At 40.0% G+C, this 18,163-nt stretch overlaps 1 protein-coding gene across 2 annotated transcripts in view; it reads left to right on the top strand.

Annotated features, from left to right (window-relative positions):
- The first annotated feature begins 1,673 nt into the window (after positions 1-1,673).
- GOLGA5 (golgin A5) overlaps positions 1,674-18,163 on the top strand; it is a 30,175-nt gene continuing 13,685 nt past the window's right edge. Inside the window, exons 1-7 of one of the 2 annotated variants that reach the window (XM_033108766.1) lie at positions 1,674-1,816; positions 3,980-4,553; positions 7,610-7,837; positions 9,471-9,690; positions 10,120-10,243; positions 12,573-12,776; positions 16,613-16,783. In XM_033108766.1, coding sequence (XP_032964657.1) covers positions 4,010-4,553; positions 7,610-7,837; positions 9,471-9,690; positions 10,120-10,243; positions 12,573-12,776; positions 16,613-16,783 — 1,491 coding nt within the window. In that variant the 5' untranslated portion in view covers positions 1,674-1,816; positions 3,980-4,009. Of the gene's footprint in view, positions 1,923-3,979; positions 4,554-7,609; positions 7,838-9,470; positions 9,691-10,119; positions 10,244-12,572; positions 12,777-16,612; positions 16,784-18,163 lie in introns of both variants that reach the window. The other variant, XM_033108765.1, reaches the window with a different exon arrangement.

The following is an 18,163-nucleotide window of genomic DNA, read 5'->3' as shown; positions in this document are numbered from 1 at the left end:
TGTTTTTTTTAACAGCTTACAGTATTCTATTCGATGAATTTACCAAGATTTTTAAATCAGTGAACATTTAACTTGTTTCCAATATTTATTATAAGCAATATTGTAATTAATGTAACTTTGTATATGTCATTTGGCTTATGTGTAAGTACATCTGTAGTATAATTTCCTAAAAGTGGAATTGCCTTATTAATGCGTATGTGTATTTTTTAAAAATTGTTTTGAGCTACCACATACATGCAATAAAGTAAACAAATGTTAAGTATAGTTTAATGAACTTTTACATATGTATCCACACCTATAATCAACACGAAAGTCCAGACAAATTATCAGCACCCTAGATGTAAGCTGTTTCACATCACTTCCAGGACCCACGGGGAGGGAGGGAGCCCCATCCCAGACAGGTTATTCTCACGAAGGCTGGGGGAGATCAAGAGGGCTGGTAGAAACACACAATAAACACTTTGCTCAGATAGTGGTGAAGGCTCTTCTACTGACATTCCTTCCATTGGCCAAAGCAAGTCACATGATCAAGCCTGACTTGAGTGAGGCTGGAAAGGACACTCTTACAGGATGATGCACAGCAGTCATCTGGCAACAGGTGGTGATATCTAATCCTTAACGAGAAGAGCTACTGAATAGTTGGGAATAACAATAGTACGTACTACAGGATACTAACCGCACCTTCCTCACAGCTGTTGTGAGCATTTTATGAGGTGAAGCACACGCAATGCTTGTCACTGTATTCCGCACGTAATAAGGGTGCACTAACTGCTAGATGCTATTTTATTGTCACCACCTCCCTGTGCTGCTGAAAGGCCTTCTGTGCCCTGGACTGGGCTAAACCTGACTTGAGAGGAAGAAAAGGAGTTGTAATTACTCCCAATATTTAATTTGCAGACAATAAATCATTGAATCTAAAGGCACAGGCTTTGGAGTCAGGGGGACTCATTAGGGCAGATGATCTTAGGCAAGTTACTTAACCTCTCTGATCCCTAGTTTCCTCAACATGAAAATGGGGATCCTTGGGATATGTTGTAGGCTTATCGTTAGAGCTAAATTAGCCCAATCCTGTACACATTGTAGGCGTTGAGTATTTGTTGGGTTTACTGCCTGTGGATTTTAGACTAATTGCAAACATTCAATGAACAGTATGCATAACATAACTACAATACTGTATGAAAAGCCCTCTACCGGACTTTTCTATCTTTGGGGTCTCCGCTGAAATGTCACTTCCTCAGAGACCTTCCTCTTCCTCCAATCACTTCTCACCGTTTTCTTGTGTTTACAGCTCTGGTAATTCTCTGAAATTGTCCTGTTCGTTCATTGCTTTACTTAATACCTGTCTCTCTCACGAGAGAGGACGCTCCATGAAATTAGCACTCTTGTCTTCTGTATCCTCAACAACCGCCGGGCGGAGGAGGAAGAGGGAAAGGTGAATGCTGGCTGGACCACCTGGGCCTCGGGCCGGGCCAAACTCAAGCTTCCAGGGGCACCGCCTCTGTCACCTACGTAAATGTCAGTGGGGCCCCGCCCTCGTGGGCGTGGCCTGCAAGGTTGTGCCAACCGCGTGCAGACTGTCGTCAGACTGTCACACGCACGCAGGCCCTGGCCCCGCCCCGTCGCTCCACAGGAAGGAAAAGGGCGTGGCTAGGCGTGAGGACCCTGCGGCCGCCGGCGCCGCCGCCTGAGTCGCCTCCAGGTGGCTGCTCTCCTCTCCGGGCCGCGCAGGCAGCGCGGGAGCCACTCTGTTTTTGGGTCCTCGCTGCCCTTCCACGTCTCCCGGAAGAGTTTTAGGGCCGTGGCAGGACCGTGACAGGTACGGGACGAAGTTTGCTCAGTCTGGGCCCTCTCCCGGCTGGCGGCTGAGGGGGGTGGCCCAGGAGGGCGTCGAGGCTGTGGTGCAGCCACTCCAGAGTCCTCAGGTGAGGCGGCGGCGCGGGCCCAGTGGGCAGGACGGGTCCACTTGGGGAGTTAACGGCCTTAGGCGCGGGGGCGGCGTCCTCTCCTCGGAGACTCGTCTCTCCGCCGGCTGGAGAGCTGAGGAAGACGGCGGGGACCCCCCTGGGCCTCGGCCGATTTTGTTTAGTGCCCTCCGCTTTCCTCCCTCCCACCCCCAGTCTGGTTGGGCTGCTCTTCCCCCCGAGGCTCAGCAGTGTGGGCGGGGAGCAAAGTGGGTATCTGCACTCGCCTGCCTGGGATCCACGGACTGACGCTGCCTAGGCCGGCCGGCTGACCCCCCGCCTTTCTTCCTCTGTTGACATCTGGCCTTCCCGCAGGCCCCGCCACCGCCACCCCCATCCCACGCACTGTCACCCTCTCTCGTCACCTCCGCGTGAGCCGTTTCCTGGGGGCAGTGCCAGAGGAATTATTTGAGGGCCTTGGGCCTCTGAAATCCTGTTCGTGATGTTTGTCGATGGGGCGAGTGCCCAGGGCCCATTCTAGTGTTTATTTGGATAATTATTCTTAAGCCAAAGGCTTTTGTTTTAAAGACCTATTAACTTTGAAATGGGAGGGGAGGCGCCATGTAAGTGTGCTTTGACTGCTTTATTAGGAGAGATAATTTGCCCCATACCACTATTGTTTACTTGAGAATAATACATCTGTAGGGAGCTTTATATGTTACAAAGCATTTCAGCCCCATTTTCATTAGATTTCACATAAACTGCGAAATACAAAGGCAGTTAGTCCCGTTTCACAAGGAATAGGTTTAGAGGGTGAGTTTCTTGAGTTACTGAGCTAGATGGGAAAGGCAGAGATTAAAAAATGGGTTTGGCAGACTTAGATTTCAGTATCTGAGCTGCCAGTGAAACTCGGGGATCTTTCTAAACCTTTCCCCCATGTGTGAAAAAAGAATATATGTACTGCTACTTATCACGTAACGTGATTGTGAAAATTGGGTGATAAACAATGTTTACATGGCATCAGACATAAAAATTCCATTCAGCAGTATTTATGAGTGCCTACTGTGTGCTAAATGCTGGCAATTCGTTGGTGAGCAAAGCAGGGCCTGCCATAAGTACTCAAACATATGTATCCACCTACTCACCTCCCCACTTCTCCAGTAGAGAAAGACAGAAAAAAAAATACATAAAACGTGGCTGTGAGAGAATAGCGTGTGAACAGAGAATGATAAAACTTAATTTAGATGGAAAGAGAACAGTTTTTGAACAGATGACATTCAAGTGGAGATTAAGAAAAGTTGACTATGAAAGAGTGTTCCAGGCAAAAGAACAATGTGCACATTCAAGAAATGTTTGTTAACTTTTTTATACAGTATTCTTCTATATCCTAAGGATTAATTATTTCATCATTATTCTGATTGATTGTGGTAGGCCATAAGTACTCAAACATGTATCAAATGAATGGCTACATGACTTTTTATTCTAAATTAGCTTAATATGCACATAGTAGCTACTGAGTATTTCACTTATTGAAGGTGTACTTTAGACAGATTTTGCGCATACCTAAATTATCGGTAATAGTGCTGCATTTTAACATGAAGATAGATTTTGTATTAATCAGAAGTTTCTTCAAGTTTTAGCACCTTAAAACAAGCTTCAGGGAATTATTGTTTTTATTGGGTTGTACTGAAGTTTTGCCATGTTGATTATTTCTGTTTGGATGGTTTTGTTACATTAACACTTGTCCTTTGCTGAAATCGGAGTAATAAGAATAGTGGCAGTCGTAATTTTGGTAACAGCAAGTACTGAAATGAGTGCCTACTGTGTGCTGGGCATCTTACAAAGTGTTTTTTTTAATATTATTTTATGTTAAAATTGTCCTATAATGTAAGTACACTTATTTTCTTCATTTTCTAGATAAAGTTTCTCAGTTTCAGTTAAATAGTTTGCTGAAAGTTACATAGCGAGTAAGAGGCAGGGTTAGGCACTCAACCCAGACTATCTTGACTCCAGGGCTTGATCGCAACTGTTATGCTCTGCTGTTATGCCACACTGATCACTTTATGTCCTTTTTACAGGTTCCCCAATAGGATTATTCTGCTGCCATCATGTCTTGGTTTGCTGATCTTGCTGGAAAGGCAGAAGATCTTTTAAACCGAGTCGATCAAGGGGCTGCAACAGCCCTCAGTAGAAAGGAGAACACCAGCAACATCATATATAGCAAAAATACTGACTATCCTGAACCTCACCAGCAAAATACAGATCTGACTTATACTGGACCCAAAGATAATTATATTTCCTCAGCAGCGGATAAGATTAAAAATCAAACAACCACCGTCTTAGCTGGCACTGCAAATGTGAAAGCAGGACCTAGGACATCAGTGGAGGCCTCCCATCCTGTTGAAAACACATCTGTTTCTAGGCCTTCATCCCAGTTTGTTCGGAGAAAAAAGTCAGAACCTGATGATGAGCTGCTGTTTGATTTTCTTAATAGTTCACAGAAGGAGCCTACTGGGAAGGTGGAAATCAAAAAAGAAAGAGGCAAGATACATGTCCTTCAGAGTTCTCGGACAGCAAGTGTCAGTTCTGTGAACACCAGTGTAAACACCATCAAAACCACTGAAGAAAATCCTTCTGTGAACCAAAGCCATGGTAGTTAATCAGTCCTCTATTTTTTTTAAAGTTAAGCAAATTAGATGTGTCTCCAAAGCCTAATACATTCTGGTAGTGTTTCTCATCCCCTGTTTTCTTAGCTGTTCCCACTGAAGTAAAGGCAGGCTCTGTGCGGCATGGCATACTATTAGTCAATATACAGTTACCGTAGGGACCTTTGAATGTTGTCTGTAGAATAAGTCCCCTCCCCCCCTTCATCCCCCACCCCAGCATCTGAGAAATTGCATCCAAAATGATTGAGATACTTTAAGATACAAAAAGACAATTTTGAAATCTGATAGAAAACACACAATTTTGGATTTGGAGCTATCTCAATTTCTTTTTGTCATTGGGATTATAAAAGTGACAGGAGGCTGTATTCCACATATATTCTTGATTGTCAGTTTTGTTTTGTTTTTTTCCTGCATCCCTCAGAAGTAAACCTGAGAGACTGAACTTTGATCGAAGTTGAAGGGTTTAAGGCATTGACTTAGTAGTGAAGTAAGAGATTAGAATTCTGGTTTTCAATTGTTTAATTTGCTGTGAAATTACCTCTACATGTACATTTCCTCATCTCATCTGAGGTTACCATGGTAGCGTGGCTAATTCAAGTACCTACTAACCATTTTTAAATAGCAATAAACGTGATAGGTTCTTGCAGGGATTCCTTATCAAGTTGATTATTAATGGAAGCTTGTTACGTCCTTAAATGTTACAGCTTTTCCCACAATCTTGGCTGTTAGTAAACAAAATTTGTTTTGTATCTTCAAGATAAAAAAGTGGTAGAGGCAAGGGTTTTGGGCTTTCAAGACAGAAGCATGCTCTAACAGTTGATTAATTATGTACACACACTCCTAAATTTCTTATCAACTATGTTTTGATTAATCATAGAACCATTTATTGAGAACCTACTGAGTGCCAGGATACAGAAGTGAAATGAAATGGGTCAGCGTCTAGTGGGTGAGATAGACATGTAAACAGATAATTTACGTATAGTGTTGTAAATGCAATAATTGAGGCATGGTCAGAGAATCTGTAATTTGAGCTGGGTCTTAAAGAATGAATAGGAGTTTTCCAGGTGAAAAAAGAAGAGAAAAGTGGTCCCTGGACATCCTGCATTAAAATCACTTGTGTGATTAATACAAATGAATTATTAGATGCCTCCCCAGACTTCCTAAATCAGATTTTTCTGGGGATAGGGCCAGGACATCTGAATTTTTTGCTTCTCTAGGTAGTTTCTAGGCCAGTAAAAGTTGAAAGTGCCATAGCAATGTGATGCTAATAGATCTTCTAAGCCTCAAGTTGACATTTTCACCTGGATTAGTTTTTGTCTGTTCTAAAACTTAATATAAATGGAATTATATAGTATGTACAATTTCTCCTCTGGTTTCTTTTACTCAACATGGTAGAGTAACTGGGTATATCAATAGTTTATTTTCTGTTGTTGTGTAGTATTCTGTTATACCACATTTATCCATTCTCTTTCATGGACATTGGGATTGTTTCTCGTTTTTGGAAATTGTGAATAAAACTGCAGCAAACATTTTGGTACTTGTTTTTGTGGGAAAATGTTTTCATTTTTCTTGGATAAATATCTAGAAGTGGAATTACTGGATCAAATGATAGGTGTGTGCTTAATTTCATAAGAAATTGTGAAACCTTTTTCCACAGTGGTTATACCATTTTATACTCCCATCAGCAATCTATGAGAGTTCCAGTAGCTCCATATCCTCGCCAACATTTGATGTTGTCTTTTTATTTATTTATTTAGTTTTTTTTTTTAAGAATTTTTTTATTGGGGAAGGGGAACAGGACTTTATTGGGGAACAGTGTGTACTTCCAGGACTTTTTTCCAAGTCAAGTTGTCCTTTCAATTTTAGATGTGGAGGGTGCCGTTCAGCTTCAAGTTGTCCTTTCAGTCTTAGTTGTGGAGAGTGCAATTCAGCTCCAGGTCCAGTTGCCGTTGCTAGTTGCAGGGGGCACAGCCCACCATCCTTTGGGGGAGTCGAACCTACAACCTTGTGGTTGAGAGTCCACGCTCCAACCAACTGAGCCATCCGGGAGCTCAGTGGCAGCTCAGCTCAAGGTGCCGTGTTCAATCTTTAGTTGCAGGGGGCACTGCCCACCATCTCTTGCGGGACTCGAGGAATTGAACCGGCAGTCTTGTGGTTGAAAGCCCACTGGCCCATGTGGGAATCGAACCGGCAGCCTTCGGAGTTAGGAGCACGGAGCTCCAAACGCCTGAGCCACCGGGGCCGGCCCTGATGTTGTCTTTTTAATTTTAGCTATTCTAGTGGGTGTGTATTGGTTCTCATTGTGGTTGTAACTTGATCTCTAAAGATGTTGAGAACTTTTCCATATGATTATTGATTGTTTATCTTCATAAAGTGTCAGGTCTTTTGCCCATATAGTTTGTTTTAGCCCATTTTATCATTTAAATATAGTTCATTTTTTAGCATGAACATTGTCCAAAAATACATATTTTTTGGAGTAAGTAAAAAGTACGTTTGCATCATACTTAGTAGCAAATTAGAAACAGGATGAATCTGAATTCCCGAGTCTCTATCTTTTTGGGAAGGTATTTTAGATTCCAGTTTGGTATATAACAAATAGCTCTGACCTATTATTACTCTCCTTGCCTTGAAACCTACAGCTGCTTTTTATGCCTTTCCAATATTTTCAATGTTTAGAATTCTTCCTTTTTTCAAAAACAAATTAGAGACAAAAGGGAGACCAACACCCTTTTTACCTAAATCCAATCACTTAAATTATCTCTGATTTTATCCTTTCCAGAACTGTATTCTTGCATCTATTCTTTATCACCATTCACTACTAAGTGAGTGAATCCAGACTTTGAGGAGCCTTAGAGATTTATAGGCTCCATGTGTGAGAATGAAATTTCATCAGAGGGAAGTCTATTGAGAATTTAAGTTTATTTTTTATGGTATTTTAGCTACAGCAGTCAACTGGAGCCGTAAGGCATTCTACCAAAGTAAACTACTAATGTTTATGTAGTAAGCCTTCCAACGTAATAAAAATGTATTCCTTTTTTACAGAAGCCTCTAACAGTTCAGATTCTGGTCATGAAGTTCAAGAGGATTCTTCAAAGGAAAATGTATCATCAAATGCTTCCTGCGCTGATCACCATCCAGTACCTACTGATGATGGCAAATCTCATGAACTGTCTAATCTTCGACTGGAAAATCAACTGCTGAGGAATGAAGTTCAGTCTTTAAATCAAGAAATGGCTTCATTACTGCAAAGAGCCAAGGAAACTCAAGAAGGTAGAGCCTTATTCACATTGTCCAAAATTAGGAATTTAACATTTCAAAAATAAACTAAAACCTTGATTACATTTAAGCTATGAGAAATATGTGCTAGATGAGATTTGTAAAATAGTGTTTTCATAGAAATACAGGGCCCAGATTTGGAAATGGGACCAATCATCCTCCAACCAGCCCAAAACAGAGAACATCGGCTTATGTGGTCATTTTGTAGGAACCATGAAATTTAAGAACTGAGACGAACAGAACGTTAGCAATCATCTGGTTCCTTTGATTGACTTATCCTGAACCTCCTGGGGGAACTCTTCATGAACCAAGGTGGGATTAAACAAAGTACTGGGTGCTAGTAGGTGAAGTCATAGTATTGCCCTGCTCCAGGGGACACAAAATAAACATGGAATTCCATTTGAATAGTACGCTCTGGAATTGTGCAGTGCAATGGTCCTAGAGTACAAAACCCTCAGATTTCTCAGAGATGGGTAATTACAAAGTAAATAATCCCATGGCTGAGGTAGTGATGGGGTAATATGTTAGTGTTATTGTAAGTGTGGCTGAGGAGAAAACAAAATCTGTCTCGGTTCTTAGGGTTAATTAGAAAGGAGTGTGAGGACAGTGGGAAATGTTTTGCCAAGACGGATGGAGGCTCAGCAGAGTGCAGTAGAAAGATAGTTTAAGAGCTGTTAGACTGACTTCAGGAAAAGCTTTACTTTATCCAGACTAATGTAGACGTAGAGATAGAGCTTTTCCTGAGGGCCTGTACAGTTTGCTTCAATATTAAACACAATGTTTTTGCTGGTAAACTGCAATTACAGATGGCATGTGAGGGAAATCTGCACTGCATTGCTCTTTCTGCAGCAGTTTCCTAGATTAAAAAAATAATATCTTTTTATCCCAGTAATGGAAATAAACAGATTCTTTCCTACTGTGTTTCCCCGAAAATAAGACCTAGCCGGACTAAGCTCTAATGCGTCTTTTGGAGCAAAAATTAATATAAGACCCGGTCTTATGTTCATATAAGACCAGGTATGATATGATACGATATATGATATGATAAAATATATATAAAATAATACCTGGTCTTATGTTAATATAAGACCCGGTCTTATATAATATAATATAATATCTGATCTTATATTAATTTTGGTTCCAAAAGACTCATTAGAGCTGATTGCCCGGCTAGGTCTTATTTTCGGGGAAACACGGTATATTGGTTTTGTTTTTGTTTGTTTTGCTCTTACTGGGTGTACATTATTATCTACTCTTGCTTTGGATTTGCATTCTTTCTTGCCCCTAGCAGAACTCTACAAATCCACTAACTGTTTTGGTGTTGTGAACTTTCTGCTAACTACTGGTTTTGACTTCCAAATGCTTTATGCTATGTCTCTAAAAAAGCATTTCTAGAGAAGGAGCCAGCATCATGCCCCTTTCCAACCTATAAACTGTAACATAGATGTAGATGTTGGCCTTGAAAAATGAGTGTCCCATCTGGAGCAAAAAAAATTGAAGATGCTTGTAAGCTCCTAATTTTGGCAAGAAGTGAAGTACTAAAGGGACTCAAAGGAGATCGTGAGTGCCCTGAAAAAGATCTGTTTGCTTGAATAGAGAAATTTCTTTTTCTTTCTTTTTTTTTAAGAATTAAACAAAGCAAGAGCAAGAGTTGAAAAGTGGAATGTTGACCATTCAAATAGTGATCGAATAACTCGAGAACTTCGAGCCCAAGTGGATGACCTGACTGAAGCGGTGGCTGCAAAGGATTCCCAGCTGGCTGTACTGAGAGTGAGGCTACAGGAAGCTGATCAGCTACTGAACACTCGCACAGAAGCTTTAGAAGCCTTACAGAGTGAAAAATCACGGTAGCTAATTCTATTAATAAGGAAAAAATCGGCTAGAATGAGTCTTTTTCCAATACAACTAATGATAAACACTGTAGTATACATACTTACTACCTTATGAAAATTTAGCTGTTGGTAATGTTCGAAATGGGTGTGATTAAAATTGGATTTATTGTTTGGATCTTGAGATGCATTGTTAGCTAATTCTGAATTTAAAAATATTTGAGGAACATAGTGTCGTTAGTCTTTCGACACATATGTGGTGAGTGCTTATATTTGGTTGCCTAAAAATATAGATGGCGTGTCATTAAAAGGGAAAAAGGTTTCTTTAAGAATGTTTTAGTCAGACCATCTCTTTTGTGCTAACAAGCCAATGCTCTAAAAATTATTCTACCTTACTACTTGTACACTGTGGAAATGAGTCATTTCAAGTGATGTGTTTTCGTTTAGAATAATGCAGGATCACAGCGAAGGTAGTAGCCTGCAGAATCAAGCTCTGCAAACTCTTCAGGAGAGACTGCACGAAGCGGATGCCACTCTGAAGAGAGAGCAGGAGAGCTACAAACAGATGCAGGTTAGAATGGGAGTTCTTTGGTTATTTGGACAAAGAGGAATGACCTCCTGCTATTCCATAACACATTCACTCTTTAATAAAATTCTGCGGTGCACTTGAGAATTCTATTTTTGTGACAGAATCCAAGTGTTTGACAATTTAGCTTGATCCTTGTTAAATTTAATTTTATGCCCTAAAATACAATTGAAATAGTTAATATTCATTAGAGATACATGTCTTTTCATTTAATTTGGTTGTGCAACCAAAATTACCACTATTTGATTAAATGCTGATTTGGACATGTTATTTATTCTTTTCTGATTCCAGTTTGATTCATTTATTTCAAGAGAAAGTTGTACGTAACATTTGTAGTTTTACTTACAAGTGAATTTTTGCATCTAGTTCAGTGAGTCTCAATCCTGTTTACAAATTAGAATCACTTGTATAGCTTTGATTACTTCCAGGTGCTCACTCCCCCCTCCCAGAGTCTGATCCCATTGTATGAGGGAGGGCATAGGTGTTGCTGTTTTGATCTTACAGGATTCCCAGCTATATCTGGTGGGCAGCCAGGGTTGAGAACCACTGGTCCAGGTTACCTTTTAAACAAGTGAAAATATTTTAGCCCTGAAGTAAATATCAGCTAATGTGGGTGTTTAAAAAATTTTATTGATATATTTTATTTAACACAGTATATCCAAAGTACTATCATCTCAACATGTAGTTAATGTTAAAATTTATTAATGAGATATTGACATTCTTTTTTGCATACTGATTCTTTAAAATATGGTGTATTTTATACTTAATTCAGTCATTAAATTTCTTCTGAAATATTTCATCTGTATATAGGTTTCATAAAATTTACAGGTGAAAAAATAAATCCACATATCCAAGTTGTTCGAAACATACTCAGAAGTTTTCCAGTAATAGACAATTCCTCAAAAAGTTAAACATAGAGTTACCATACCACCCAGCAATTCTACTTCTAGGTGTATACCCAAGAGAACTGAAAATAGATGTTCACATAAAATCCTGTACACAAATGTTCATAGCAACATTATTCATAACAGTCCCTAACTGGAAACGATACACATGTTTGTCAGTTGCTGAGTGGATAAACAAAATGTGGTCTATCTATATAAGGAGATATATTCAGCCATAAAAAAGAATGAAGTATTGTTTGATGCTATAACATGCATGAACCTGTAAAACATCGTGCTAAGTGAAAGAAGACAGACACGAAAGGCTGCCACATATTGTATGATTCTATTTACATGAAATGCATAGAGAAAGAAAGGAGACTAATGATTTCCAGAGCCTGGGGGAAGGAGGTATGGGTAGGAAATTTCTTTTTGGGGTGAAGATGTTCTAAAATGAGGTAACGGTAATGGTTGCACAACTCTGAATACACTAAAAACCACTGAATTGTGCACCTTAAAGAATGAACATTATGGTATGTGAATTATATCAATAAATCTGTTGTTAATTGAGTATTAGGTTTTATATTTAAGTTTAATTAAAATGAATAAACTTAAATCTTCCATTCTCAGTTACATTAGACACATTTCACATGCTCAGTAGACATTAGCAGTAGTCCCATTGCTCCTTTCCTTCAGAACAGGGGTTAAGATTGGGTGAGAGGTTTGTGGGCTTTAGCGACTGGCATGTAACTAAATGCTTTTTTGACTTCTGCCTTCTGAGTTTTTTGTTTTTTGTGGGTTTTTTTTTTTTTGGTGACGGGAGCTTTTGAGAATTAAGGTAAAATATAAATCTCAGAACTAGGTAGGCCAGTAAGTGACAGGCCATGTGTTTTTTAGAGTATGCTTTAAAAGTTTCTTAAGCTAAAAAATTACATCGAGTAGCTTCTTAGAAAATTTGAAATAAAGGGAGAACGTTAGCCGTGCTAGGTATTAGAAAAGATATAGTTGTTTACTTTTGTCTTCTATTTGTTTTCTAATGCACTTTCTAGTTTTCTGTAGACCTATATTATCCATTGATCAGCTAGTATCAGATCAGATCTAGTGTCCAAGTGACCAGATTCACCTGGGAAATTTCTTAAAAAAAACAGAGTGTTGGGAATTTCCAAGCCCAGACTTAGAAATTCCAGTTCAGTTGCCTGGGGAAGGCGTGGGTGGCTCTATTTTTAACAAACTTTCTAATTGACTGATTCATTGCCATGTGTGGGAGCTGCAACCTTAGATTACCTATCTTCCTGTTCCTAACAAATGAAGAAGTTTTTTACCTGCCTGTTACGTTGTTGGGCTGAGCTAATAAATCCGATAAGATATCTGAATGGATGGTTGTAAAATCGCAAAGTAAAATGACATAAATATGATATAAAAATTTGTCACAGAGTGAGTTTGCTGCACGCCTTAATAAAATGGAAGTGGAACGTCAGAATTTGGCAGAAGCGGTTACTCTGGCAGAAAGAAAATACTCGGATGAGAAGAAGAAAGTTGATGAGCTGCAGCAGCAAGTCAAGATGCATAAGTCCAACTTAGAGTCCTCGAAGCAGGAATTAATTGACTACAAGCAAAAAGCTACTAGAATACTCCAAGTAAGCGTGAGGTGTACATGTTTAAATATTAGGCTATGCCCGCGAACTGAGAGACATTTGAGACTTTGTGTAGATCTGTGAGATGATTTGTTCACGGTTAACTGGGTTAGCTCACTTCAGGTGCCTTACTCTTCTTAGAAGTGTTATAAAAAGGAGGAAATGTCTCTTGTTCCTACCACTTCTTTTTTCTTTTTATTTAAAATTCATTCTGCCACTACCTAGTTTAGGTCTTCAACCTATTACCTTAATCACTGTGAGAATATTAATGTTTGTTGTTAAATAGTTGTTTTATTCTTCCTTGTTGATCTTCTACTGAATTTTAGAGCAACTGGTCTAGGCCTCATCCAGCCCAGAGTTGGCTCACCCAGCTTTTTAGCCCCGTTCTTCAGATCCAAGGTGACCTTACCTTCTTCTTTACTAAGAAAGACTGCAGTCAACTAATGTAGTTTTCAACTTCTCTTTCCTTTGTCTCTCGTATCAGAGGGAACATGCGTCCTTTCACTTTTTCTAGGATAATTTTTCTGCCTGTGTGTTGGTTCCATCTCCAGCCACTTCCTTTAAGCCCTTTCTCCACCAGTCTCTCCTCTCCCTCTGCTGCCCTCTTCTGGCTCAGTGCACTAAAGAGCACATGCTTACCTAGTGGCAGAACAACTGACATCTTGGAATGCCTGCCTGAGGAAAAAATCCTTTGGGTTTTTTTGATCACTTTGATCCATGTTCTTATCCTTCTCTTTTCTTTCAATGGCAAATTTACTGGAATTATTGTGTATAGGCCGTCTTCATTTTAGAACTATTAACTTTAACTCCTTTATGTAATTTCTGTCCCCGCTACATTTCTGAAAATGTCTTCTCAAAAGTCTTCAATGACCTAAATATATATTTTTCTGTCCTTTTCGTAGTTTTCATCCACTTTGATTTTGATAGAGCATATGACACTGTTAACTCTCATACCTTCTTGAAACTTTTGCCTTCTAATGCCACTTGCACTGCCTTAGCGCTCTTTGTCTTGTCTTACTACTGTTTCTGTCTCTGTTGGGCCCTCTTCCCAATCTCCAGCGAGGAAGAGTCCTCTCAAATTCTGTCTTCAACCCTCGTATTATTATTTCTTTCTTTGCATTATCATATACTCAGTCTGCTTCCATCTGTTACCTTGATGTGATTTCAGCATGTCTCCAACCCTAACTTCCTGACCCATTTCTAAATGCCTGCTATGCTTCTCTGCATGGGCTATCTCAACCTCCACACCAGCTTCTTTTTCAGTCTCCTATGGCAGTAAATGTTATTGCCATCTTCCCAGGCAGTAGAACTTGAAACCGCAGTGTCATGTTGACTCCACCTTTTTCCCTTAGTCTCCATCTACTATTGGTTATAAACACATTTTGATTCCACCTTCGTGAAATATATCCATCTCCTCCAAACTCTTCTTTTTAATTAGTTTGGTTGTATCACTGCAATTTGTTAATTCATTTTAAAGGTACTTATTGAGTACCTAACTATTTACTAAGCACTATGATAGATGCTGAGGATACAAAGCTCAAAAGATGTGTCCTCTTTCTTAAAAGAGTGTTCAGCTTAGTGGAAAGACATACGGTAATTGTTATGACGACATTATCTATGCAGTGAGCCCTCAAAATCTGCCTGGGGGGGTCGGGGATCACTGGAGATGATGTATAAAGAGGAACATGAAGGATGAGTAGGAAGAGTGTGGTAGGAAAGAAATTGCAGATGGAACAGCCTGTGCCAGAGCAGAGGGGTCTGGGGGATCATGACATATTTAGTGAGTGCGGCTCGTTAGTTCCCTACTGCTGGAGCATAAAGTATTAGAGATTAAGAGATGGGAGATAAAACTCAGTGACAAGCAGAAGCCAGGTCATGCGGGGGATTTGGATTTCATCTTATAGGTGACGGCCGGGGCGGGGAATTTGAGCAGCATCAGGTCTGAGTGTGAGAACGATGGCAGTGCCGAGGAGGTCGGGGCGAGTTGGAGCTCTCTCTCGTTATCATCTCGCCGGCGTGGCCCTTAGCAGGTGCTCAGTACAGTGTCGAATACATTGAAGGGATGAGGGGTGGGATGGTAAGCTGTAGATGGTGAAGAGGCAAGTATCAAAAATAATGGTAAGAAATAATGAGGATTTCACTTACCCCTGTGGCAGTGAGGATGGCCAATGGAGGACAGCTGAGAGAAGTGTCAGGGGTAGAATGTGTGAGTCTGGAGATGTAATTGAAGGAAGGGGGAAATGGCAAATGGAACCTAGGATGACGCCTGGTTTCTGGTTTGAATGTTTGAATGATGGTCCCTGTACTAAAAAGGGAAACAGGAAAGACAGCAGGCCAGGGTTGATGGAGATTATGACAAGTCAGGGTGAGTTTTCAAAACTGATGTGACATTGAGGTAAAAATTTCAGGAAGGTGATCAGAAATACAGGCCTGAAGCTCAGCAGGGGGGTCTGGGCATTAGCATGTGGGGAGATTTTTTATATAATAAACATGACTTCATATATATATATATATGTATATATACATGTATGTATATATACATACATGTATATATATCATGTTTATCGTAGAAAATTTGAAAAATACAGAAGAGTTTGAAGAAGTCACTCATAATTCTACCACATAGAAAGGAAACACTTTTTGATGGAGAGTGACTTTCAAATATTTATATTTAAGGTGAAAGAGCTGGTGGTCCTTATTACTGGCCTGCAATTATAGCACTTTTTAAACTAGTCTTCCCACATCCAAGCTCTTCTTCCAGTGCATCCTTTTTACCAGGAGTTGGCAAACTTTTTCTGTAAAGGGCCGAATAGCGCATACTCTATCTAGTCTTTGCAGTTTATATGTGGTCTCCATCACATATATTTTTTTTCACAATCCTTTAACAATGTAAACACCATTCTTAGCTTGCAGGCTATACAGAAATAGGCCACAGGGTTTGTGGACACCTGCTTTATACCACTCCCTCCTAAACTGCAGCACAACTGCTCTCTTTCAAGGAAACCTTTCTCTTCCCCAGAAGTGGTTTGTCGTCCTCAGAACTCTGCAAGTGATCTTACCATATCTTTCTCTCAATTTGTGTTTATTTCCCTCTGCTGGATACTTGTAACTTCCCTTTTAGCTTATAAGGCAGAGGGTACTATTCGGAGTGAGAGACATTAGCTTTGTTACACAGGACACTGAGCACCGTGCCAAACCCACCATAGGTGCTCCGTAAGTATTTGTTGAATGGAATGTGATGGGATAATAAGAATGAGAAAAGATGAGAAGAAAATATGGGGAGGCCCGGTGGCTCAGGCGGTTGGAGCACCGTGCTCCTAACGCCAGAGGCCCTGGAACTAGGCTGCTGTGAGCAGCCGGAGGTTGGCGTGTGCTGCCGTGTGCTGCCATGAGTGGCCAGCAGCCAGCATGAGCAGCTGACCAATGACTGGCGACCGACTGCATCAGCTGGAAGGAGCGCAAGGCTCATAATACCAGCATGGGCCAGGGAGCTCTGTCCTACACAACCAGACTGAGAAACAACGGCTTGAACCAGAGGGGGGAGTGGGGAGGTGGAAGAAAGGGGGAAAAAAAGAAAAAGAAAATACGAGAAAAATCTTGTTAATAATAAGTTTTCAACAATAACATGGTCCTGGGGACTGAAATCCAAGGACATTGTATAGCAAAAGGCTCTGTTGCATTTTTATTCCAATGGATTTAACAGTCTGTAGGCTTTCTTTGATGGAGAATACAAATGTAATTGGAATAGTTCCCTAGTAGTTTAGTTTGTCTGTGGTAGATGAATTCAATATACAAGCTAATCTCTGTTTTGCTTAAAGATTTTTTTTTTTCTATAATAGTCTAAAGAAAAATTTATCAACAGCTTAAAGGAAGGATCTGGTTTTGAAGGCCTAGACAGCAGTGCTGCTAACAGCATGGAGCTAGAAGAACTTCGGCATGAAAAGGAGATGCAGAGGGAAGAAATACAGAAGCTGATGGGTCAGGTGCATCAGCTGAGATCTGAATTACAGGTAAGATTCATTACAGTTCACTTCAGAGACAGCCATTTACCCCCAGCTGTTAGCAGTTTGAAAGGTGCTGGATTCTGTATTTTGGGAGAAGGGTATTAGTGAAACAACCTGTAGAACTTCTGCTGGAATAACAGTCACCATATAGAAGTGAATCTAAAGCAATTGGTTTGTTGTCCATTGAACGACTGTAAAGTTATGGCAGTAACAAACACAGGTAACCAGATTCATTCATTCAACAAATGTCTGCCAAGTGCCTGCCATGTGCTAGGCATCTTCTAGAGCTGGAGTTATGAAAGGGAGCCAGGTAGGATCTTCATACTTACAGATCTTACAGTCTGGTGGTTAAAAACAAATTATATTTAGGCTTGTCTATGTGTTTAATAACTGGTATGTTGTCTCATATTAAAATGGGCTCAGGGATGGTCTTTTCATGATAGTTTCATGCATAATCTTATAATTTATAGTTTATTTATAATTACCATATTTAATCTAAGAATAAATTGGGCCATTAATTTAGATTAAACATAGGGTCCTTGACGTAAGTACCATAGGAGTAGTCTCTGAGGATGGGAGAAGATAAAGTGCAGAGTAGAAAGCCTTTAAAAAAAAATTTTTTTTTTTTTTTTTTGCAAAAGAATATTCATCCATGCTTAACTCAGCAAATTACTGATTTATAAGACATACATAAACTACAAAGGAAGGTGTGAAGTTGTGAGAAAAAATAGCTTGTCTGGAGCGTAGGCTTGAATGTCAGCTCTGGACATAGATCCCATCTTTGGCACTTAATAGATGTGTTACCTTGCAGTTTCCAGGCAGTTTCTCTCACTGAGCCTTAGTTTTCTCCTCTGTAAAATACAGGTAAACAGAGGTTCTCTTGGAGATAAGCGATATGTGTAAATAGACCCTCAGTAACTAGTAGTAGGTGCTGTTATTTCTGGATTTTTTTCTTATTGGCCAAGTGGAAGAGCTGGTAAAGGCTGTTGTCCTTATAGGCTTTTAAGTAGGGATTTTGTTCCTGTAAATAATTTTGAATTCCAAAGAATTCAGTCCCATGAACTTAGAAATTGAGTAGATGCTACTCTTACTCATACCTTATCTTACATATAACATACCTTTTGGGTGAGATTATGAAAAATAAGATTTGTTAAAATATCTCATCCTTGTACCCCGCATCATTGATGACATTGACCCATGTTCCTATCCTTTCTCAAGAAGTTTATTAAACTATAATAAAGATTGTAGGATTAGGTCCAGCAAAAAGGAAGGCTCGTTGATCATTATAGGAGCTATCATTTAGTGAGCACTGCCGCGCTCTCAACAGGGCTTCTCATGTATCCTCACCATGACCCTGTAAGGGAGGCGGCACAGGCTCGTTTTACA

Source organism: Rhinolophus ferrumequinum, chromosome 6 (genome assembly GCF_004115265.2).
Source record: "Rhinolophus ferrumequinum isolate MPI-CBG mRhiFer1 chromosome 6, mRhiFer1_v1.p, whole genome shotgun sequence".
Taxonomy (NCBI): domain Eukaryota; kingdom Metazoa; phylum Chordata; class Mammalia; order Chiroptera; family Rhinolophidae; genus Rhinolophus; species Rhinolophus ferrumequinum.
The sequence above is the reverse complement of the archived record's forward strand: the minus strand, read 5'-3'. Positions and strand labels throughout refer to the sequence as shown.